The sequence below is a fragment of the Ammospiza caudacuta genome, chromosome 4 (genome assembly GCF_027887145.1).
Source record: "Ammospiza caudacuta isolate bAmmCau1 chromosome 4, bAmmCau1.pri, whole genome shotgun sequence".
NCBI classification, from domain to species: domain Eukaryota; kingdom Metazoa; phylum Chordata; class Aves; order Passeriformes; family Passerellidae; genus Ammospiza; species Ammospiza caudacuta.
In genome coordinates this window covers 45764790-45790315 of record NC_080596.1, presented here as the reverse complement: position 1 = coordinate 45790315, position 25526 = coordinate 45764790, and the positions used below count along the sequence as shown (strand labels likewise).

General features: G+C 43.3%; 1 protein-coding gene across 4 annotated transcripts in view; it reads left to right on the top strand.

Moving 5' to 3' along the window:
• Nucleotides 1–5346: 5346 nt before the first annotated feature.
• IRF2 (interferon regulatory factor 2) overlaps nt 5347–25526 on the top strand; it is a 39240-nt gene continuing 19060 nt past the window's right edge. Inside the window, exons 1-3 of one of the 4 annotated variants that reach the window (XM_058803103.1) lie at nt 5347–5570; nt 22131–22260; nt 23191–23298. In XM_058803103.1, coding sequence (XP_058659086.1) covers nt 23212–23298 — 87 coding nt within the window. In that variant the 5' untranslated portion in view covers nt 5347–5570; nt 22131–22260; nt 23191–23211. Of the gene's footprint in view, nt 5571–6246; nt 6509–22130; nt 22265–23190; nt 23299–25526 lie in introns of those variants that run through there. The other 3 variants (XM_058803101.1, XM_058803102.1, XM_058803104.1) reach the window with 3 other exon arrangements.

The following is a 25526-nucleotide window of genomic DNA, read 5'->3' as shown; positions in this document are numbered from 1 at the left end:
AGGACCCCCTTTTTGACCCCCCTATGCCTCCTTCACCATTGAGAGGTGAGTGAGGTGACATCCCAGCACCTCTTGCCTCTCCTTCTGAGATGGGCAATGTCCCTGACAGCCCCCAGCACCCAGCAAAGGGGTGCACTGGCACGGACCATGGCAAGTGGGGATGGGGCTGGGATGCTGGCTGTCCATCCGTCAGGGCATGCCCAGCACAGTCTGGGGTAAGTCCAGTGCTTGGGTTGGCTCCCTCTGTCCTCCTGTCCTCCAGTTTTGGACGGGAGGAAAACACCCCTGTCACGGGGTGGAACTTTTCTCCCCACAAAGCCATGGGACCACAGCAGGATTTAAGGAAGAATATCATCTGTTTGGGAGAGTGATTGATGGGGCAATGTGCCTGGTGAACATTTCTGCAATGCATATCCTTGCAAAGTCTCCTTTTAATGTGAAAATCCGCTACAAACAGGAAGGAGAAAAGAGAAAAGTGTCTTCCCCCTCTACAAAGAGAATTGAGCTATTTTAAACAGTAAATACATTTTGAATTAATAAATCAAAGGATGTGTTCATACATGTGGAGAAGCAAAGCTCCTAATACCTGATTATTATCCTGAAGAAACATATTCATTCTGCTTTGTCAAGCCAATAGACAACATATCACTTCTCTTTATATTCTACCTCAGCTTCACTGGGAAAATTGCCATAAAACTTCCACTACAGTGAAACACTCTATTGAAGCAGGGCTAAGCAGGACCACTTTCAGGTGTGATCTGCTGAAGCTGTCTGCCTCCCATCCAGGCTTTCTCTGCCAAACTCCACTCCAGCCCTGAAATGTCAAGATGCTGTCATGTGTTTTTAAAGGACTTCTTTCCTCCCTAAATTTTGCTGTGTGGGCCAGGAGATGTGAGTAACCAAAACCATCTCACAATGCTGTTAAGCAAATTCCTGGCTCCCTTTCTTCTCTCCTATTAAATAAAGTGAATTGTGTCCAGCAGCTGAGCTGGCAGAGCCATGGGCTGAAGTAGTGCAGCCAAATAAAAGCAGTGACAAGTAATATGAACAGGCACTACAGTCCTCAATAGTGTTCTGCTATGTCATGTGTTTGCTCTGGGTTCAGGAGACAGGCTCTTCCCAGTTACCTGCCCTCCTGCAGCACCTGGCTGCAGCCAGACCATTGTGATTGGGAATGCATAACAATTTCTTAGTAGAATAATGTCTGTCACAGGTTATTGCTTTATCTCTTGGCTTTTTCTGACCAAATTTGCTAAGGGCTGGATAAAACAATACCTTTGTGAAGACACTTGGCTTTCCTGAAAGCACAAGAGGCTTTGAATTGCAACAGAAAAGTTCTATTTTGCAGTTTAGAGAAGCTACTCTTTAGGAGATCTGGTCTGAGCAAATAGATTTTTCCATCTGGAACATGTAATTATTACCTATAAAAACAAAGCCCCACTCCCACCATCTCACTTCTCAGCAATCAGAAGAACAGCACAGCTGGAATGTGAGAGCTGAGAAGTACTCACTAGTTTAGACACCCTGTTAAGCCTCTCATAGGTGGGTGTCCCTGCTGGCCCAGCCCAACCAAAACCAAAGGAAATATCCCATGGGTGCATTTGCTCCAAAACATAGGCACTCAGGAAGATGTGGGTAATACTATTAAAGTAAGAATTATATAACTCTTGTAATTGATTTATTTTCTTGGTATAATTGATTTATTTTCTTGATACTGTCCTGTAACATAAATTAGCTTTCCCACTTTAATGTATCAGAAAAATAAACAGGTCAGCTGTGAGTAGGTAAGCTTGAGTCCCAGTTCCATGAGAAAATTCACCTTCTCTAATTCTACCTATGAATAGTCCCAATGCCTGTGACAGTGATTTTAAGAACATAACCGATGGTATAGTCAGCTCCATGTAAAGACAGGGTAAAACCCACAAGAAAAGCACCAGAAAGGGAAGATGTAATGTTATTAAACTTTTCAAAAATACTATTAAACTTACAAAACAAAACAATCAAAACAAAAACAAACAAAAACCCACACCAAAATGGCTGGCATATTGTGTATTTATTTGCCTTCTGGAACTTAAGGGATTCCCAGTCTGAAATTTTTTTCTCACAGAAATGAACTCCAGGCCAGAAAAAGAGACTAATTTGTGAAGAAAAAGCAGGATGCTAATGGAAGCAACTAATTCCAGCAGCCAGATCCCTAAAGAAGGTTGTTAAAAGAATAAGTTGCAAACTTTGGCAGTTCTGCAGAAGAAAGGCAGTGGATACGTGATGCTTCTGGGTTAAATTGTCTGATTTTAAGCTGCCATATCTCACTGAAACAGCAAAGTCACAAGAGGTTAAAGTCTCTTTGTGGAGGCAATGAGTCACTGCTGAAAGTTAAGTTTAGAAAACTAAAGCTGCCCATTCTCATTACCTTTCAGCATTAAAAAAAGGAATCACAACAGAAGATTTAACTTCTGGTATAACTTCTGTTTTTGTGGTGCTAGGAGCCGTGTAGGGAAAGGTCTTTGTCAATGCACAAAATGCATCAAGGTCTTGAATGTGCTCCACTGAGATCAGGTGAAGGTGGTAGGAGGAGATGGCAAGAGCGAGCTGCAAATTCTGCCCAATGGCTTGGCTAGTGTCTCTCAGGGAAGCTCACTGTTCCCTTTGACCAAGGCCAACTCATGTAATTCACAGCAATGACACTTAGTGTCCACTGAATGAGACATTAAAGTATTAAAATGATGGTATTGTTTCTACACAATATTTACTGATACATAAACTACAGTATTTTTCACAGCTGGCTCATTCTGCAAACAAATTAAAAGCTCATACTAGAAAAAATAGCGACTACTGAGTACTGCAAAAGCCAGCCCAAGTCACTGTAGTCTTTGCTTGGAGGGAGGTGTTGGACTAGCATTTCTGCCCTGAACCATTTGCAGGCATTTCTATTCAGGCAGGACTTTTTGAAGGGTACCAAAGAGGTTCTAGCCCCTAGAAATTGGTGCCTTTGGGGGCTGTCTGAGGCAGAGTTGGTGTCTTTGCATTTAATAGACCTCGTGGAGTTTTTTTTGTTCTGTGAATGTGTGCAGGTGCTTTTTTGGGATCCCCTGTGAACTACTGGCACCTCAAAGGAGGATGTCCTTTTGTCTAATTACCTACTACATGAAGATCCACCTCCTTCTGTTTGCTTTAAATTGGCCACCTGCTAGTTTCACTTGATGCTCTCTAGTTCTTATATTAGAAAAGAAAGTAAATAATCCACCCCTACTCCTCTCTACTCATTATTCTCTCTGGTCTGACTGTTTTCTGTTATCACCTCTCCATCATGTATAATCTTGGTCACTTAAATCCTTGTATCACTCTAACATCAGGGTGGCTCCATGTTTGTTGCTTTTCTCTGGATCTTTGCTGTTCCTGTTACACATGAGCAATGGAGGCATGTTGCAGCCCTCCCCATTCTGTTCTTTGCATTTCATCCTGCCGTCTTCCACCAGCTTTGGGACAGCTTCTGAGTGCTGAACCAATTCTTCCATGAGTTATTGCAACTGTTAGATCTTATTTCTGAGTGGGAACAAGTTGGTTAGAAATTTCTCATTTTCCATCATTTTACTCCTCTCTAATCCAACCTGGCCATAGTAACCATCTCTAGCCTGGTCAGAGGGCAATAATACCCTACTGTTATCCTAGTTGGACCTTCAGTCTGTGAAAATTTGCCTTTAGTTATTGGAGATTGCTGATTTTGCTGCACATTTCTTTTCCCTGCACATCTATTCAGTCAACATGCCAATCTGAGCCAGGTGTCCCATAACCCTCACTGTCATTCCACTGTGGCTCCATGGAAATCAGTCTCTTCTGGAAGTGTCCAGGAGTATCAGCCATGTGAGTAGGACCTTTCTTGCTTCTCTTGTGCCCCTGCTCTGGGAACCTGTGTCCCTCCACATGAATGTGGATCTCTCCTTACTGCTGGGAATGTTTCTAGAGAAGTTTAGAAGGAGATGCTTGATTTTACTGTTCTACCTGGCATGCTGTCTTACTTCCCAAACCTCCTCCTTGACCTTTCCTACTTCACTGTTGCACATGTGGACCACAGCCACCTTCTAGGCCGCAGTGGTTTTTTGGGAGGTGGTAGATTGCTGACATCCATGGTCTCGCCAACCTAATTTGTTTTGTGATTATGTTCTCAGTGCAAGGAAAGCCTTTTCACAACAGGAGGTCTCGTCACCCACAAGGGTGGACTCCCTATCTCATTGTTAGCTCGGTGTCCTCGGCATGTCCAGGGATGCTGCCACAAAGGATCCTCAGTGCCCACAGCACCGGGAGAACAGCTCCCCCTCCATTTGCTGCACAGCTGGAGAGCACACAGCTCCTTAACCACTCCTCTAATGCCACTCCTCACACAACCCCCGGTGTCCCGGCACTTCTCCCACCCCGTGCATCGTGTGCAGCACACGGAGCTGCACCGCTTGGCTGCCTGAGTGCCTTGGATGTTTGTGCATACAGCACACACATAGATGGATATGTGTGCAAGGGAGATATATACACCTCTCTGTCTCCGTATACAGCTCTTTGGAATTACTACATTTCATATCTCCGCCAGCCTCCAAGTGCTCTTTTCCTTTCTCATTTATGGCTAGGGCTAGGAATGGCACATTGCAACCTCAGTGGATTTTATTTACTGTAGTTTGAATCGGGATTATCAAAACCCTGTAGAAAGCTTTGGTGTCTACATTGACTCCACAACTAACGGCAGTTTGTAAAATCGTTGAAATCCAAGAGCTCTCTCGCAGTAAGCCAGCCGCTTGAGCCTCGCTGGGTTCAAAGAATCTGATCTGTAATTGTCCTCGCTGTGGAACTACGACGTTGTACTTTTCCAAAGGCAATGACAGCTCTCGCATGCGCGCGTATCAGACCGAAACCAAGACTCCCACCTCAGCAGAGGGGCTGGAGACACAAGGAGCGATTCAGTCCGCGCTGGTGGAGCTGAGCGGCAGGGATTCCTCTCTGGTCCCCGGGAAAACCTGCTTTGAGGGCTGGGTTTGTACGTCCCAGAGCAGCGCTCCTCGGGGCTGGCTCCGGCTCTCGGTGCGGCTCTGCGTGTTGCGGGAGGTCGAGGATCAGCGGGAACCGGTGCCGGGCGGGGGTCGGCGGGGGAGTCCCGGGCTGTGCCGTGCCCCGGCGCTGTGCCGCGCCGTGCCCTAGCGCTGAGCCGTGCTGTGCCGTGCCGTGCTGTGCCGTGCCGTGCTGTGCCGTGCCGTGCTGTGCCGTGCCGTGCTGTGCCGTGCTGTACCCGGCGCGGCGGTGACGGGCTCAGCGCTTCCGCGCCCGCCGCCGCAGCCCTGCCCCCGCCGCCTGCGCGGCCGGCCCGGCCCGGCGGAGAGGCGGGGGGATTTCCAAGCGCCGGCGGCCTCGCCGCTTCCTCTCCTTGTTTTGCTTTCGATCTGGCCCTCTCTCCGCCCGGGCGGAGGCACTGAACTTTTAGTTTTGCTCCCGCGATTATTCAGCGCCTGTTTTCATTTCCATTTCGTGTCCCCTGGCAACGGAGGTAACCTTGAGGAATTATATAAGGGCCGCGAAAACGGGCCGGCAAGGTAATTTTGAATTATTTTCTAATTTTTTCCTATTTATTCTTTTCTTCGCGTTTAATTTTCATTTCATTTTTTCCGCATTGCTGCCGTTTCCGTGTGCGGGGCAGCGGGGGCTCCCGGGCAGATGCGCATCGGTTTTAAAAACAAAAGGTCGGGCTGCAGCGACCGGGGCCGAGCCCGATTCCGCCGCTACGTTTGAGAACTGAGGGGGAAGGGAAGAGGCGGCCGCGGCGGAGATGGAGCGGCCGGGGGGTACCGCCGCTTGCCGGGTGGGAACGCAGCCCGGGCGCACGGACAAAGGCGGGGGCGCAGGGTCGGGAGGGCCGCGGGCCGGGCCAGGCCAGGCCGGGGGGCCCCGCACTTGTTGCGGGGCCGGGGCGCGGTGGCTCCGATGAGGGGAGGGCGGCGGCGCGGGCGGAGGGGCCGCGGGCGGGGGTCGGTGTGCGGGGGGGGGGAGCGCTGCCCCCGCGGGCCGGGGGCGGGAAGGGGCGGGGCCCGGCCCGCCTCGCCGAGCGCCCGTTACACAAGCGCGGGGCGGGGCCGGGCCCCGGCCCTCGGCGCCGCCGCCCGCCGGGCCCGGGAGGCAGCGGGGCCCGGGATCCCCGCCTCGTGAGGGCCCGGCCGCGGCAGTGCGAGGGGCAGAGGCGGCGGGGCCCGGGCAGGCGGGTTCCGCGGCAGCGGCGGAAGGAGGAAGTGGCGCTCGGCTCCCGGCGGGAAGGGCCTCCCGTGCGGGCACGGCGGCGCGGCCGCCTCGGCTGGCGCTGTCCTGCCCCACGCCAGCGAGCAGAGCCCAGCGCTGCCGTGTAACGGCAGAGGGAAGTTAGGAACAAGGATTTCCTTTGTGCGCAGTACGCAGGGTCAAATGTCCAGCGTCTTGCCATGGCTGGGGTCGAATTTGCAAGTACCTGAAGGGTTGGATCCCTCGGCCCAGATTCCCAGAGGTACTTAGGTCTTTAACTCTCGTTTTGATAAGTGTGAGCTCCTAAGCAGCAGAGTCTGTGTCTTAACCTTTATTCTTTAGAGACAGAGCTCAGATAAAGGAATTCCGGAGTGCAGAACTTTCCTTCCGGTGAGTGTACGATTGTAATTTATAGCTCACCTTACCGTGATTAGGGCTTGCAGACAGCATTCTCTTGAAGGTATGAGCAGTTGTAAAAGATAACCTCAGTTTCTGGAGATGAAATACAACGTGTTTAAGTTTACAGTTATTTTGTTTAAGTCTTAACAATCTTTGCAGAATGCCCGTGTTAGTACCATAAAAAGGGAGTGAAGCAGCAACATTTAAATTCACCCTAACACAGAGACAGTTACACAAAAGCAGCAGAACTGATCTCTGAGCAGATGGTCTCAGTCTGAATCGCAGTCTTTCTTTGCTGCCAGCCCCTTCAGATGCATCAGTGTCCTTCTTTGGCCCTGTTGGTAACATGCTGCCAGGGAATTACTTCATGTGCCCCTTTCTTTTTGCTGGTAAGCCATGATGAAAGGTGTGAGAGCTCCAACTCCTCAGGCACAGTATCACTTCATGTGCCACACTGCAGCTCTTCAGTGAGGTACAGGCACGGCAAGGTGCCAGCCTGTGAGCCTGTGTTACCTCCCTGAGGCTGGGGGTCCCAGCAGGTTGGCAGAGGCAGGTAGAGCAGCCAGTCACTATCATTGTTTGGCACATGTATTAGCGCTGCTAGCCAGTTACTTGCTGATGACAGAAGTGACAGATTTTAGGGGCTGTCAAGTCAGTCTCTAGAGAAGAGCTGCTCATCACAGGCCATGCCGTGTGGAAATGGGTAGCCAAGAGGTATGAGAAGTAACATGCAGGCTGTTAGGAAGGAGGGATTAAAGGCCCCTTTCTCCATTGAGGAAAGGTCCTAAATGTGTGGGACCAAGTGGAGTTAGGGGCAGTTTTAATACAGAGTTGAGAAAATGATGAAGAAAAAACTGCTAAAATTCAAGAGAAAATAAAAATCTTTATTTGAATAAATAGAATCTACATTAGAAGAATAGGCTTTATGTAAATAAATTTGCAGCCAGGTTATGTATGCCTTCAATGAAAACATGTGCTTATATGTACAGTATATATAATAATATATGTTCAAAAACCAAACAGTGGGAAAAAGCTGATGGATAAGGATTGTAAGGTTTGCCATGATACTCTCTCTTGAAGTGATGCATCACCTTCATGGTGTTAAAACATCTTCATGGTAGAATACTTGGAATGCCAAAACTTTGTGGATGCATGGAGACTGAGTAGGACTGAGTAGCTTGCACTACATAATGTGGGAAACTTTTTGTTAAAGAGGAAATGACTGTTTGGGGAAGTAACACAGGGTCCCATGCCCTGATGTCCTAGGCCTGTGTAGGAAGAGCAGAGAGATTAGGGCTATGTGACTGCCCAAACTAGATGTTGACAATAAATGTCATATATTAAAGGAGTGTAGAGAAGCTCCAAGAGTAGAAAATGTGATTGTCAATGAGGGGTCATAGTTGCCCCTGTGTAGATTATGTCATAGTCCAACATGAAATTTGCCCAGGTGCCAAAACCCCTGCTTTCTGGGTGTAGCTTGTACAGATACACTGGGGGAAACAACTCTGGACAAGATACTGGCCAGCAAGAATTAAATTCAGAATTTTCATTCAAAATCCCAGCAAGTTCTGACATGACCCTGGTCATAATGTCCTTAAAATCAATGTTGTTTCAGGAGCTGCAAAGGCAAGGATTGTTGTGGCAGTGTTTACTCTTCCAAAGTAGTTCTTCATATAGGGAGAAAAGAAGTTAATCAAATGGTGAGAGGCAGCCAAAAGTGTAAAATTGTTGCAAGTGGCATGTAATTCTTCAAAGACAGAGTAAAGGCTCAAAGCAATTGTGTGTCAGCTGTCAAAAATACCAAAAAAGCCAAGCAGGCTGACAAGCAAAGCAGCTCAGTACAAGTAAAAAGACCTCTTTCAAATGTTAAGATTTTGTTTTCAAATCGGAAAGGTGGAAAAGAATATAACAAATGTGCCAAACACAGTTAGATAAGCCAAAGAGTCATGCAGCTAAAGGCATGAGAACAATTAGAATATACTCTTTGCAGCTCATCAAACCCAGGAAGCTTGCTGATAAGTTATCCATGTGTAGAAGGAGTGCCCAAGGAAGATAAAGTCAGTGTAAGAGTGAAACAGATTCTCTGAGCCTTGCTTCACCAAGAAAGAGTTTAAAGAGATTCTTTTGCAAGAGGCTTTTTCTTTTTTTAAAGGAGTGAACATGTCGGGGAGCTCTCCAAAGTCAAGCGTCGGTGAGAGAGGGTATGGGAACAAACCATTGGGAAGGATGAAGCAGAGGGCAGGAGGTGATACTTGTTGCAGAATTTTGAAACAACCGAAATGGAAAGTTGCTGAAATGTTGCCTCTTGTGTGTAACTCCTTGTGTAGGCCTGCTTTGGTGCTCCAGAAATAGAATGTAACAAATGATCTGTCCCTTTTCCAGGGTTTCTCTGGAGACCCAGAAGTCGAGGATGGGCATTTTTGTTTGGTTGGTTGGTTGCCAAGGGTTAGTGAATGGGATTGGTGAACATGGGTATAAATGTGAAACAGTGACAAAGACTAGGCCTGGCTTATGTTGCCAGGGAGGTGAGTGTCATGACTCTTGTGGCATTCTCTGAAGGTGTTACTGAGCTGTTGTCTGGTTGATGCAGGGCCAGTTTCAAGGTGGGATCAGTTTGCTTTGGGCTGTGTAGTCACGGCCAGTTTGCTCATTGAAAAGAGTTTGTACCCCTCACCCCAAGTCTGCCCAGGGCCTGTGCGACTCAAGGGATGCAGGAAGAGACAGGTGGGAATGTGGCAAATTTTCCAGTATTATTAACTCATTTGGAGCATGAAAATCCCAAAGGCTGAACCACAAAGTCTGCAGAAAAATCTTATTTTGAAAGTGTGGGTGTAAGTTTGCAGATGAAGTTCAGTACAGACCAATTTCAATGTAATACATGTGGAATGGATTGCAATCCTAATTTTTCTGTACACAAAAATGAAGCATGAACTGACTTTCTACTCAGGAAAAAAATCATACAGCTTGTAAAATCCAATGAAAATATAAGCTCTGTGCCAAGATGTGGCTAGTAAAGGACAGGACAGGTTAGGAGTTATTAGGAAGGAGTTAAAAAAAGAAATAAAAAGCACCATCGTGCCACTACAAATGCATGTTACTCCCCTCTCCTGATTGAGGAAGTAGTGAAATTTGCTTAGCTACAGAGGAGGATGTCAAAGATGATGAAGGATAGCAATGAGCTTTTGAGAAAGAGCAAGTAGCTTGGAAAAGAAGTGACTGAAGGGACCGTGGGGATATTCTTCAAAATCATTAGTGTCATGAAGAAAGTGAAGAGGCAAGATAAATGAGACCCAAATAAAACAATTGGGAGGCAACTTCAAAAAACCAGATGCTTGTCCTGCAATAGGTAAATTGTGGTGCTCACAACCACTTTGTTTGTCAGGGGTTTACTCGGGTTCACGAGTGATTAGTCAGTCTTTTGGAGAGAAACTTGCTGTGCAACTTAGCAGTCAGGACAGTTCAGTATCAAATTTTGGGCACTGACTGCTGACAGAGAATTGCTGAAAACTGCTAGTAGAAATTTCCACTGAGAAGCGTAAGCTACCATCTGTTTGCAGATAGCAGAGAGAAGCAAGGCCTTTTATTGCACTTTGTTTTGTGAAACTTGTGACATAAGATTTTACCAAACTTCTAGGGAAAAAAAATAGCCTATGCTGATTCTGTTTAAGGTGGGCTTGCTACCCCAGCCCTTGTTAAGCTGACACCAGTTTCAGTCAGGTAAAGTGTATCCTGTGTGCATTCAACACTGCATTGGAGCAGTACCCCTGCAAAATCCCTCTGACATTTGCAGGATTAGAACCTCAGCTTGTATTTTGTGCATCATGTATTAAATTCATGGTCCGTTTCTAGGTAAAGATACAACACTAATCACGTGTTACTCTTGCTTATCTCTGTGTCTCAGTTGTAAAGATTGTTCTTTTGAAACCTGATTCTTCAAAGGCCTGCAATGATTGTGATATTGAGGACATAAACCATGAGACAGTGTTAACAGAAGTTTTATTGTAGCTAGTGCTGTTACTAACTGTGATTAGTGCAAAACATTTTCTGGCTTGTCCTTTGAGATCTCAAGTGCAAAACAAAAGAATGAGTAAGCTTAAAAGATTCTGGATACAGTGAATGAGAGGAACAAATTTGTTAAGGTGCATATTCCTCATGTACGAATAGCATTATGCAAAATATTATTCCGTTTAATTAAATAAATTCCTCTTGGTGTTTTTTGGTTTTGTTTTGGTTTCATTTTTTTCAGAAGTTTTATTGGAATGTATGAAGGTTCTTTTTTTGTATTGAGTATGTGTAAACTCTTGTGTTAAGATTAAAATAGCCACTAAAAAAACTGAAATCAACAATTAACAGTTAGTGGAATGAAATCTATGAGAACAGTTTAGAGTTTAATATCAACCTATGTGTATGTAAATAGATATATATACAGATGTACATATCTATGTATCTAGATATATATCAAATTAAGATAGTTTGTATATAGCATTAATAATACATTGTACAGCACATACTTCTTATTAATAAACTGTGAAAAGGTTTTAAAATTTGCTCTTACAGTTAGTGCTGGATATGTTTGCAATTTCTTGGAAGCTCATGTAAAATTTCTGGTTTTTTGAATGACCCAGAGAAGAAAGGAAGAAGTGGTAAGCAGTACAGTAATGTTTGATTTCTTAATTTGTAATATATTGCAAGCCCAGCTTTCTGTATGCCGGAAATCTTCTGATCCCTTTGTTTGCTTGGGAGCAGATTGCATTAGATCAAGTACAGCAGTCTTTAGGACAAAGCAAACATTTTATCTTGTTGCACCTTGGACACACATCCAGGAGCAAATCTGCCTGCATGTGGCATATTGTTTCACCCCAGGTGCAGAATTTAAATTTTAACTCTTAAGTTATTTTAACATTCAGTTGTTGCTATATAGATTGCTATCTTTCAAGATAAGCTTGGAAGTAATAATTTTCATATTCCTGTCTATTAAAGAGGAGGGCAGATTTGGTGGTTTTTCAGCTAACGTTGACAGGCTTGGTTTGTAGCTCCCAGCATATTTCTGGTGTTAGGAATGGCATTAAGGGTGTGTCAAAACTAGTTAAATTTGTCCTTTGTTCTGAACTGCATGTGACAGTGGATGTTGTCCAACCATTTCCCTTTTGCTGTAAAATTATTTTAAGTACTTTTAAAAGACTTAGATGCTTAAGATTAATGCAGCACAAAAGAAGGAAGGGTTGCTTACGCATTTGGTTTTGAAAAGTGTGACCTGTGGTAAAGTTCTGCTTTCTCATACATATGGAGGGATATATGTGACTTGAAGGGCCTAATAAATTCACAGAAGGCAAAGCCTGGACTGTGATATTTCTGTTGATATTGCATGTTGCTTGACAGCATTCCAGGCAAGCCTCTTACAGCTTTATCTAAGCAAGACACTGCCTTTGTTGGTTAATAAATTAAGGTAGCAATAAATTCAGCTCTTTATGTGCATTTCATACATATATGTATAACACATTTCATGCCTGGTGTGGGCTTTTGTGCATTTGGTGTACTGGCTGTCTTCTAAGGTGTTTTGTTGACTCCTGTATTCAGGACTTTATATGCAACTGAGACATGAATCAAGTGGAAAATAGTGAAGTATTGAATTTAATTGGATGAGGCATATAAATCTGTAAAATCAAAATTAAACAGCTCTGCCACAAAACACTTTCTAAAATTGTGACAGCATCTTAAAAAGTTTATCTAAGGTAAAAATAATTGTGCAATAAGAAAACAGGCAGGATAGGAGAGCAGTGTTTTTAAATTACTGAGAGTTTGTCTGCAGCATTTGAAATCCCAACAGTGTTACATGAAAAAGATGAAAGCAAAACTTGAGGATAAAATTGAAACCAAATATAAACAAAAGTGAAACCGACTCCGTTGGTTTTCATTTCCCAGTTGGCAAAAATGAAATAAGCACAGAGCAAAGAAGCATGAGAGCTTGAAAAATTAATTCAGTTTTACCATTTATTTAATCTGTCATCTAAATTAGACTGCTGCATGGCAGCACTCCCTTAGCAAACTACACAATGGAGGGTAGGGGCTGCACTCCTGGTTTATCCAGGTACCACTTCTCACAGCCAGAGGTCTGGGCAAAGGCCCTGCAATATGGGAAGTGCTGTCTTCTCCAGTAACAGAAGTGCTGTTTTGAAATCTGTGGCAAACACGTACACGGAGTACAGTGGAAGTGATGACGTCCAGGACGATGAAAGGGAGTCAGTAACTCAGCTGGCCAGAGCACTCGAGCTTTAGTCTTGTTGAGGTTTGAGTTGCTAATAAAATTGGGTATAAAATACATGGTTGTCTTTTTTTTTTTTTTTTAATTTCACCTTTGAGGTCATCCACTTAGACCAGGGCCAGATCAACGGTAACCAAAAGATGTAATCCAGTATCAGTTTTGCTTATGGTATGAAATGACTGTGAATGGTTTCACTCAATTTCCACAGATCAGTCAACAGCTAGAATGTACTTTGTGACATTGAGAACTACCTGGTGAATTAGTCAGAAGATGGACAAACGTTGGATGGCTGTGTAATCTCAAATACATTAATTTGAGATTTATTTCTCCTTCTCCTATTTAGATTTGAGATTTCATTTCTCCTTCTCCTATTTAGAGATGCATGCTCCTGGGCTGTATTGAAAAAAGGTTGGATGTTGATGAGAAGCTTGTACAATCTCTGCTAGTGCTGTGCTGGGGTGAAATGAAAAGTTTTATTTCCAGAGGTCCAGTTCTCACACATTTGAACACATTGCATTCAAGCATACAAAACAAATTTTTTTGGATGCCAGAACAATTCTGAGATTTGAGATTGATGAGAGAATATGAAGAAGTCTAACTTTGTTTAGTTTAATAATATTTATGCAGCTTAGATGAGAAATGAAGATGAGTTGAGTTGCCTCACTCTAGCTCAGTAGTATTTTAGGAAACTTCCAAGATAGAAATAGCTGCTGCAGATCACAAAGTCAGGCTAATTGCTGTTGGTCTGCGGTCAACACAAAACTTTTAAATTAAAAGCATTTGTAACCAATGCTATTAACTATTCATATCCTGTGTGTCCTGTGGCACAGGAAAGAGTAGCACTTATAGAAAAAAGAGCATTAGGTCATATCATTTCAACAAGCATAAGTACAAGCATTTAATGCTTAGTACACTTTAAGTGCACTTCTTTCAGCTGTGTGTACAAGAGAAAGATATTTCTTTCTTAAATTCTCCAGTGTCCAGCAGAATCTCTGTAATAACTAATTCAATTTCTTTTTTGTGCTCAACACATCTGTGTCTTTCATGGTGCTATTTTTGTAACTGTAAATAAGTTCATGTGACAGACATGTTTCCAGCTCACAGTGGGTGATTCAGAGGATCTCAACCTCCAAGTATGTGCCTGCCATGATCTGTCTGTAAAGAAAGTGTCTAAGTAATCATAAGAGTATTTTTTACAAATCTGAAATAGTGTATACTTTTCTTGAATATCTTTTCTTAGAAGTATAGGAGAAATTGCTTTGCTGAAAGGGCTGCTTTTGCTTCTCTCAGTGAAGTTAGGCAGAGGTAGTTTATGCCTTTTGCTGCTGGATCTGGGTGCTGTGCTAACAATTACAACTTTGGATAGCAAAGGTGTAGTTGTGGGTTAGCTATTAACTTCAGTGGTAGAAACTGCCCTTGCCCAGACAATAAAATGAATGCTTTAAGCAAATATTAAATCACACTTTAGTGTAGTGTGCAAATAGTTCTTGCTGTGTGTTGCAGAACAGTATGTTATACAAACAAAGGTAGCTGTGGGAAGCAAGCCCAGTCCAAGCAAGGTGGATTATATCAGGTGCAGGTCATGGCCAGTGAATGTGAAAACTCTTCCTTGAACACATTTCTCAGTGTTTGCTGTCAGGAATAATTTTTCTCTGCATCCATGAGTGCCTCCAAAATATCATTGACTTCTTGCAATCCTGTCTGAGCCTCACAAGCCATCAGTGTGGGAACAATGAGATTCAGCACTTTTCTTTTACAATGGCTCTTTTCTAATGTATAGCACCCTATAAGGCACTCACCCTGTACTTAGCACAGGAATGTTAGGGAGGACACTGAGATAAAAACTGTCCCAGCTTTAAAAGGTACTCTCACAGTTTAAGTTCTGATCCTGCAGGTATGTGCATGCACAATTTCCCACTGCTTTCAGAGGAATCCAAGTAGTAAAAGTGCTTGTTAAGAGTTTTAGGGGTGTCTCCTGTAAACTTAGTCATTGAGCTCATGAGAATGCAGGGGTCTAACAGGACCATGCCATCGAGTTGCATCAGTGAAGTGATTGTTTATAATTGTTTGAGCTTTAATAGCCTTCTAGTTTTCACCTTGGTGGAAAATTCTTTATGAATCAGGTGTCAAGTGCTGAGTTTTCCTGGCAGCTTTAAAGAACACACAGAGTTTGTTTTCCATGGATTCCAAATGACAGCTAAGCAGGAGCAGCAATTACCTGTGGGTATTCAGGAGTGGATTCGCATGTGAGTGCTTAATTCCAGACTAAAATTGATTATTTTGAGGATAACTACTCTCCAATGCAAGGAATTAATTACTCCCTGACAACCATGACAACAAATCTCTTCTTGTAAACAAGTCCCTCCCAAACTTGTCTGAGTGAAGTACAGAAAAGTCACCACCTCTCTTTTAGGCAGTGTTTGAGAGAAAAATATTTAGAAATCCCAGATACTGAGGACAAATAATGGTCAATCGTCAGATGTAACGCAAAGCTTAAGAAGAAAACTAATCAGATATTGGACTGATTATAAATAATCGATTTATGACTGCTTTTGAGACTCCTGGAGGAGCTGGCAAGATGTGTTGTCATCCTGATGCCAGCAGATTCTGGCATCTCCTATCTTCACTCCCTGAACACCTGAGGAAAAAAAATGAAAGAAACCTCCAGGAAAAAAAGTATTCTTGTAAAGCTGAAATGAAAGCAATTGTTTTGTATTGTCACCAGACTAGCAGACATTCATGCTTGTGTAGATGAGCATTGTGGCAAGGATACTGTGGAGATGATCTTTAGCACTCTGTTAAAAGCCTGGCCCAAATTCCCAGCTGATGTAGGCTGCTGCAATGCCAGAGAAGTGGATGTGCTCAGCCACAGACATTGTGTTCTTCAAGTGTTGTGATAGGTAGAGCCATCACAAAGGAAATTTCATTGTGGGTATTGAGAGGCTGGAGCCTTGCTTCATCATGGCTTAGTCCAGAAGCAAAAAAAGAGCAATCTTCTGGGTTTATTGTATTAAAATAAGATGGATTTTCTTCGGTGAACTTCTAGTCTGCAAATCCAAGGGCTAACTTTAATGAAGCCTGAGATCACTGCAAAGTAACAACTCATGTCTTTGCTGCTGAGGGAGAATAAGCTGTGCATGGAAACCAAAGGAAAGAGTGTGTTTTGATGTGTAACATTTGAATCACAGCCAGGGCACGTTAACACCCTTTGGGTGGAACAGAAATGCTATAGGGCTGATGAAACACACTCCATATACAGTAGGAGTTCTCACAGAACATTTTCCTGGGCGTGTTTAACGTGCAGTCTGTAATGCTGATTTCAGTACATGTTTAAGTTACTTTTGCCTTTGTTTTCTTTGGTTTTTGTTTTGTTTTCAGGGAAAGACGGGTTGGTTGTTTTTTGCTCTCTGTTGCTTGAGGATAAAAGTGCTTTTCTTCATTCTACTTTATGTATTGTTCTTGGGTACAGCAGCAGGAGAGGAGTCCATGCTGAATGCCTTCCTCCATCTGCCTTGCAATGAGGTGGGCACAACCTGGACACTGCATTGCAGGGCCTTGGAAGCTTGGGTAGCTGTTGCTAGCATGAATCTGTCATGGAGAGCTCGATTTCCCAGGTTTTCACCCCACAAAGCTTTCCCCTTAGCAGCTATAGTCCTGTTGTAGCCCTGTCACGTTTTGTTTGGGAATCTAGGGAAGCAGGTGAAGTATTGCCTGGTGGTTGCCTGTACAGGTTCTTCTTAATGGCCAGGCCATGCCTTACACCATTCTGCCCAGGACCTGTGCTCTCCCATCCTGCCTGCTCTCCAATTCTTGGCTTTCTAGCCTTTCTTGATGAAGTTATGTCCTTCCTGCAGGCACCAGAGTAAATAAGGTACCACCTTTCCTGGTTGCAGTGAACTCTTTCTTGGTGAAGGACAGGAAGGACACAGTCTTTTCTGCTGCCACCAAAACGTCAGGAAAAGCAGGAAAGATATTGCTGTGGCTACAATATGGATCAAGGTGTTACAGCCAACACAGGAACTGGGTCTGTGGAGCAGACTGGCCATGGTGAATACTCTAATGGAGCTCACAGCAAGAGGTGCTTAGTGAGAAACAAATCTGCCAGTGTTGTCTCCCCATCTCTCCCTGTTCATCAGGGCATCACTGACAGAATAATGGTGAAGAAAAAAGAGGCACCATTACATGCAGTTAAAAGACCAGAGAGTGTAGGTTTTGCTTTCTAACTAGCTATGATTCCAGAATGTCTATTACTGGTTTTTATGGGTTTTCTTGCTTCGTTTCTAAGTGAGGATTTCACTTTGAACCTGTAACCCTTGTACCTCTAAGAATGGCAATGCCCACTTTTCCTCATTTACTTCTCTTTAATGAAGTGTTTTGCCATTGGTTCCAAAAACAGATGTAGGATAATTTGGTATTATCAGAAAGAAGGCATGTTCTGCAGCACCTATGGTAAGAGCCTCCTCCACCTCATGGCAGATAGGAAAGGTACCAGGCAGAGGTCTTATCTCCCCACACACTGCAGGCAGGGGGAATTCAGGCGTCCACATCAAAGCAACTGAGTAAAGTGCATTTCTGCTTTATTTTCAGTGTCAGTCTCACATTTCTGAAGTATTTCTGGGCAGATGAGTATAACAGGTTTTTTACCTGAGAGAAGGCTCTATCCCTCTGATGAGTTTGACTTCTAAGCAGGACTTTTCTCAGAGTACAGATGGTGAAATGTTTGAAAGTGGTATTCACAGCAGAATAGCTGAAAAAGGTGGTCATATTGCAAAATCCTATATGAAAGCAGAGTTCAGTCTGTGACCAGAGCAGAATTTTGCTCCAAGTACTGTTCTTTAAAAAAGATCATGTTTCCATATATGCTGGAACAGTCTTGGCAGAGACACAAATACAGAACCCAGTTCTCTGAATCCTAAATTTAGCATATGGTCTCATTTCAGCATATCTCTTTGGTCACATGGGGTGATCGATGCTTTTCTTGACTGCATCAGTCTTAGTAAACAAAGGGAATAGTTTAAAAGTTTATCAGCAAAGCACAAGTAAATATAGTTTCTCAAAAAAAATAGTATTACCCGTTCTGTATTTGCAGAGAAAAGATAAATTGATACCATGCAATGTTGTGCACATATCCTCTGAGGAACAGATGTTTTTCCACAGCTTTGAGCAGAAGCTGTGTCCTGCTTCACAAATGTGCCTCCAAGATCTTGTCCCACCATAACTTTTCACAGCTGTTAATAATATTTCCATATACTGACAAATCTTTTAACTGGGTACCTTGTGATAGGGAAAGAAGAGCTGCTTTTCCAGAGGTTTTTTGGGTGGTTTTTTTTGTTTTTTTTTTTTGTTTTGTTTTTTTTTTTTTTTTTTTTTTTTTCCATAGGAACATACTTTTAAGAAAGTACCCACAGATACAGATTAGTTTGTGGTTTTGGGGTAACCTTTGTGCCTTTTCAGTTATCCAGATGCTGCCAGAGTGAAACTGAAGGAAAGAGAACATTGTGTACTGCTCAGATGTAATGCCTGCCATGCCATTGCTTTCACTTTCTGTCTACAGCTGCTGTAATTCTAGTGAAGAGCTCTTCATTCTCAAAGGTTACACTTTCTGTATGGCAGACGTGTTATCTCTGTGAAAGAAAAAACAAGTCAGACTTACTAGAATGTTCTTGTGGTGAGTAGGGAGGGACTGCAAGCTCTTTATCAATCATTATGGAGTGAAAATATGTGTATATGCATATTACAACCAGTTTATACCTTGTTGGGGAGTAGCCTTCACCATGTTCTTGAAGTTTCTCATTGCAAAAAATAGGCTGAACTGACCACTGGACTAGCAGGAATAGTGCAGTAACTAAAGCTTCAGAGAACATCAAAATAATCCCTCCATAAACTGTGGTGGCAGCCAATCCATGGGCCATGCTTCTTGTGTGGGAATGGCTCTTCACAGGTTCCCAGTGGGCTCCCCCTCTATGCAAATCCCAGTGAGCTGGGGCTGATGTCTTGCCCACTTGCCACTGGTTTGGGAATAATTTTATTGATGTCTTCATGTCCATCGATGTATTTAAGCTCCCACCTCTGAAACAGCAAATGCCCCTGACTGTGGTCCCCTCTAATATTAAGACAAGTGGTTAAAATAGAGCAAGAAAAGGAAATTAATTTCTGGAGCTACCAGTCTTAATACATTTGTAGGAGGCACGATTTAAAATACTGATTTTTGAAGACTGGCTGTCATTACTAAGAATGCCTTACTAAGAATTGTAGAGTGATATCCTAGCAGGTAGTCTTACTTACAGTGCTTAAATGAGCTCCTCTTTTCAGATAGAGTGAAAAAAGCTTTCTAAGGTCCCATCTGCAGTTAACTGTGTTTCTTGGTGATTAGTCTTCCTTTCCTCCACCATGAGAAACCAGAAAAAAAACAAACAGGAATTATTATCAACATAGTGCCAGAAAGACTTCAAGTTTGGGTCTCTGGGAATATTAATAATTTTCCTGTGAAGCCTGCTAAGTTCCTGGACTTCTTCAGAAGGCTGAGAAGGTAAAGAGTAGCATTAGCATGCATCAGAACTGGGATGGGACTGAAGGGTGGTGGAGTACAAGGTGCTTCTTTGCCACTGGAAGAGCTGGTGCTGCACCTCCCCTCTGCTCCTTCCTTCCTCCCAGCCGGCTCTGCTCCTCTCCCTGCCTCCATCCATGGTCTCTGCGGAGTGGAGGAGGATGGTGCCAAGTGACCCAAGGCAGACATTAAGCCATTTCTCTCCTAGTTAACCAGAGGGTGAAGGTTCAGGCAGCCAAAAGTAACCAGGCTTCTGGAGAGGTTTGCTTGGGCCAGCAGATGGGTACCCACAGGAGATTACAGCAGTGAAGCCAGTGGGACCTGGATGCCTTGGCATCTCTGAAAATATTGTTAGGCATGCACTTGGCCCAGGTACAAAAAACTCCAACAGATGTATGTAACTTCTTCCAAGTGTGAATGTGCAGGGGAAGTGCACCATTGAGGCTGACCAGAAGTGGGAGATAGGTGGGTAAGTGCTTCTGGTTTTACAGCCAGCTCCAGATTATACTTGTTGATGTTTTGTTGTCATTAAAAGGATTGACTGTTTCTACCTTTTTTTCTTTCAGCTGGGTAAACACTGGAGAGAGGCTGGCAAGAAACTTGGCATACCTGCTGTTTTGTAGGGCCTACCTTAGTTTCTGACTTTGTAGGTTTGTTTAATAATTGATATATCCTGATGGATGGTGAAGCTGGCGTGGTGTTAGGCAATGGCCCCTGAAACTTTACATGTATTTGCTGCCTATTTTGGAGCATTTCAAATGTCTTTACAAACTGGAATGATTCTTAAAGTCAGGTGATTTAATCTGTACTCACTGAAAGATGGACACCAGATCCTCCCACCTGGAGTCAGTGAAATAAGGCTTCAAGTGCACCCAGTAATGCCATTTATGGACAGACAGGAGCTTCTTTAAGGGACTGCAGATGCTGATGTTTCTTTCTGTACAAATAAATCATGCAGTTGACAGCCCTGGATGGAGATAAGGCACCTTCATTTCCCACAGGCAATTACTGGGTAGAGTTGACTTGGTATTTTCATCAAAAGAATCTTGTTAACATGCAACTGATAAAAACCCTGCCACATTTTAGCACCATTGTGGTCATTGCTGTCCTGAGGCAGATAGGTCTGGGAATGTCTTCTGATGCCATCCAGCTTTATTTTCATCAGCATGTGCTCTTAAAGGAGCATGGGTTAGGGAATGTGTTTTGATGAGCAGAAGCACAGCTCTGCTTGCTCCTTTGTGAAGGATATAACTGCAGAAGATTCTCGTTGTTCCCTCCAGCTGAACATCATTGTGGATTATTTTTACCTGGGTTTGAATTTACTTTCAGATGAACAGGTCTTGGGAGCCACTCCTCTCTTCTCACAAGCCAGACTTCTCCCCTGATTACCTGGGATTAATTTGTCTTGGTGTGGGTGATGGATGGAAAGGTGTGTGTTGACAGCTGCAGTTGCTAATCCCAGAGGAATCCCAGGGTGACAAAAAGGAGATGAGCACCTCTCAGCAGCATCTAGAGAGGAGCAGCTGGGGAAGCCCGCAGGGATGTGGGAGGGAAAAGACAGGTTGGCTCAACTCTGCCATTTTGGGCAAGACTGGCTTCCTTGTGGTAGCAATTGTTGGCAGCTTTCTCATTTCCTGAGATGTATTGCTTTTGTGCAAAGGCAGCTTCTTTTTCTTCCATGTTGCCTGTCCCAAGTGGGATCCATTGCTGCTGCTTTCAAGATGACTTTTTTGCCTTCTGTCTAAGTTGTTCATTCAGATGGGCTTGAAATTTGTCTTAGGGGCTCATTACCCAGAAGATGAGTCGGACTGCTAAATGGGAACATTTATATTGAGTGTTGAACCTCATGCACAGTGTTTCCAGGAATTGTCTCAAAGTGCATGCATACTCAAAGATACCTTACAAAAAAATGCATCTGTTGTAGATAATTGTTTCTGCCTTGTCAGACAAATAAAAATTTGCTCATGTTTTTAGTACATTGCCATTTGCATTTTTCAGCTTTGACTCAAACTGTAGTAGGGGAAGATGGTAGAGATCTCCTGTGCACATTCTGCAACCTGGATGAGGATTTTTGGTTCCAAGGGGAGGAGGTTGCAGTGGCTGTTTGCCACCAACCTGGGGGCTAAAAAGTTGAACCCACATCACCCTTGTCCAGAAAAGAGCTTCCCTTTTACACAGAGAGGAGATATGCACAAGGGCTTGTCTGCTGTTGGATTCCTGGGGCTGGCTGTTTTTTCATATCTGAAGTGAACCTGAAAGGGAGCTGAGCAGTTGCAGCCGTTTTCTGAGCTATTTTAGAAATTGGTAGTTTACTGCAAGAGGCTGCAGCTGAAGCATGAGTGACCAGCTCCACAGAGTAGTAAACAAAATACTCATATGTTTGCTGAGAGATTAGTGTGAGCGTGGCTGCTGGTAAATTCTCTGAACACATCAAAGAACCTTATTGTTACATTCAGATTTTAATTCCTTATTAGTTTCAAGGAAATACATGTCCTCAGAGCAATGAGAGGAAACTTTGAACGTTTTTCTTCCTCTTGTGCTGGGTGTGGGCTTGCTACTGCCTAATTGTTAGTCTGTCCCATGCCTGTACTCCCATAGGAAGCGAGAACGAACCCATTTACATTTGTGCCATTCCTGCGTGCTTTCAAATTTTTCTTTCTCTTTTTTATTTTTAAGATCAAAGGTGACAAGAACAGTGGAGCAGAGAAGTTACAAATGATGCAGAGAACACACATGTGAAGAGCAAAAGAGAGAGGAAGGAGCTGAGCCCAGTGCAGAGGGGGCAAGGAGAAGCAGCAGCCTAAATGCAAGTACTTGAATGTGGAAATGATGGGTTCCAGGGTGCTTAACAGGCATTTAATGTGGCGCTTTAATCTGCACCTAGTGCCAGTTGGTTAATGTTTTTAAAATTTTCTTCCTCAGGTTCAAGACTTTGGACTCTTATGTCAATAATTTACAGCTTTAAACAGGGAAGTGGCATTGAGGTCATGTGTGCATGTGTGTGAGAGAGAGAGAGACAGAAAAAGAAGTCAGTTTAAGTCTTAACTGGATAATAAAAGGTGGCATAGTGTAGTTGAGGGGTGTGTGAAGAACTCACTTCATAGCTGAACAGCATTGAAATGTAAAATAACAGCTAAAAATCAGTGAGTGGATTGATCAGAGAAAGCTGGAGGGAGGGGGTCAAACTACTCAGCTAGAATCAAAGTGGTCTGCTAAATTGCTGTGATGTAATATGTACCTTTATTAATTCCAGTCAAGTTCATGGGACTGAAACTGCCATTTGAAAGCCCTTTCATTAGCAGAAGCATCATTTTAGCTAGTACAATGATGCCTCCTGCATGTGTTATTTCTTTCATTACATATTTTTTCCTTGGCAAAATAAGGTCTGCAAATGCAGGTATGTGGACTGAAAAGAGGTGTCTCCAAGAGTGTAAGTGTTTTTCTTTGTGACTTCTGGTATCCCACCTGTATCAGCAGACAAACTTTTGCTGATATTCTGTGTCATCTTCAGATGAAGGTTTTCCTAATACAAGTGTACCAGAAGAATATTTTCTGCCATAAAGGACACTTCATCTAAGTTGCTTTTAGGGGAGGCTCACACACAGAGCTACAATAATGTTTACATTTACCATCTCTCAGTGCCTGCAAAGCTGTAATAAGTGTAGTGTGCAGAGGTGGGGGAGCTGCCTGGGAGTTCTGCCTGGCAAACAGTAACCTTGTCCCTTGTTCCCTGCAGCTCCTTCCTAGGTGGGTGACAATGCCTGTCGAAAGGATGCGGATGCGGCCCTGGCTGGAAGAACAAATCAACTCCAACAGAATACCGGGGCTGAAATGGCTAAATAAGGTAAGGGGGGGTGCATGCATGTGCTGAAGGGGAACTTGATAGCAGTGGCTGAGGTCTGCATAGGTAAATGAGCTCATTCCTGGTTTTCAAAGGGGTGACGGGGAGGAAGGGCAAAGCTGAATGCTTCCTGCTGAACCTGTTCCTCCAGTCTCGCCTGCCAGATCTGAAGCATCCTGCTTTGGCCTGGTGGATTTGTGGCTCATTTAAAAGCATTTTCCAACTCTTTGTTGTTGAAGTGAGTGTTTCTGGAGGCTCTGCTTGGACTTTATTTTTAACCTGGGAACACATTGTTCAACAAGTAGCATCAGAGGGATGTGTTCAAAATACTCTTCTGTGTTAGACTCTGAGTTGAATTAACTGCTGTTTCAGACTTGTGTGGCTTCTCTGACACTTCTCAACTCGAGAGAAAATAGGGTGACTTTTCCCCTGTCTGACTCAAACCTAATATCTCTGGTCCTGAGTTCTTACTAAGTGCTCAAGACACTTTGAGAGTGCAATCAAGAATTCAAAAATGTCGGTGCCCAATTTGAATTTATTATGATTGGTTGAGTAATATCTAGGAGTGTATTTGAGACTTTGAATAGTAATGAATTGTGGAAATGTGGCATGCTTTCTGCACTGTGCAGGAGAGTAATTCACCACACTGAAAAGCATGAAGTTGTTTTTGCTACAGAGGCTACTTTATTATCAGAATGGGTGGAAATGCACAAAATCAGGGGCAGAAACATAGGAACTGCCTGTCTGGTTAAGTGACTAGGACAAATAGTCTGGTGTCCTGCCTATAGCAGTAGTAGCTGTGGTACTCAGGTGCTCATTTTTAAAGTTGAAGAATGACAATTGAAATTGCTACCTTTTCTTTCATCTTTCAAAGCTAGAAATGCTCATGACTGAAATGATAAGGAGTGCTTTAAATTTCATCTATGAACCTTGTTTCTCAGTAATTTCCTGCATCAGTGAGTCTCATGCTGTGGCTGGGTAAATAAATATTGCTTTATCCATTCCCTAGTCAGCTGCACTGTGAATTTGAGTAGGTCCTTGATCTTGCATAATGGGGTCATAGCTGAAGAGGAGACAGGTTTTTACTGTTGTCTTTGTAATTTGAGTGCCATGTTCGGGTCCTTCTCCTTGAATATCTCTATTTTGGTGTTAAGTTTCCTACTGACAGTCTATGTCTGCTGCCCTTTGCTGGGTGTTCTTGCCTAATCCTGAAATAATTTCTCTGCCTTGAGGTTTATTAAACTCTGATTCTCCACTTCTACCCTCTGATTTGGCATCAGCCTGGATTGTCTTTACTATGCTCAACAAGAAAATTGCACTCTTGAGCATTTCTGTTAAAAAATGTTTGCACATTCATTAAACCAAAAATATGTCTATTTTTGCTCTAAATCCTGACCATAAACAAAGCTATGCATGGAATCAATGAAGTGTCACGTGTATCACAGCCTGTTCTATACTCACAGAATCAACTTCATAGGCTGTAGTATTTTAATCAGAGTTTGGTAAAGGATAGTTCACAGTTTAGATAAGAAGGTGTGTCAGATAATCAAGAGAATGAAACTCATGTGTGTGCACAGCTTTTAAGGAAATAAGGTTTAAATATGAAAGAAATGATTACCATTCTGGGTTGTCATTGGCTGTCTGTTCTTGGGGACTTTTTCTGAACTGAAGAAAGAATTAAACCTCTCTCAATTAGAAATGACAAATCAGGTACAGGTGACACGTAATTCTTTCCCCTACTGTCAGTTCATCATTATACCTCCAGAAAAAGCCCCTCCTTACAGGGCTTTTAAAGCATAAATACTTATGGACCTCTTTGGTGAAATTGTTATCCTTCTGAGTGGCATGAAGGAGGAAGGGAATTTCTTTACTTTCCCAGAGAGACAAAACTGGGAGCTGTGAGTGAAACAACATCGTTCAGCAGAAGGGATATGAGAAGGGGGAGTGTGAGAGGTCAGTGTTCCTCTGAACACTGGAAACAGAAACACCTGAGCTGTCACAGAGTATGTGACAGAATAAAATGTGTATTATAAAATTGTAATACACATAGCTTCTGTGATTTTGTAATTTGTGTTGTAAGTTCATATAATTATTGTGCTTCAATACATCTGGGATTGGGAAGAACTTTCTGTAATGAGCAGAAGCACTGTAATGACCACTTAGACTGCTGTTGAGTGTCCTTGCAGCTTCTTTTGAAGCAGTGAGTACAGTTGATGATGACAGGATGCTAT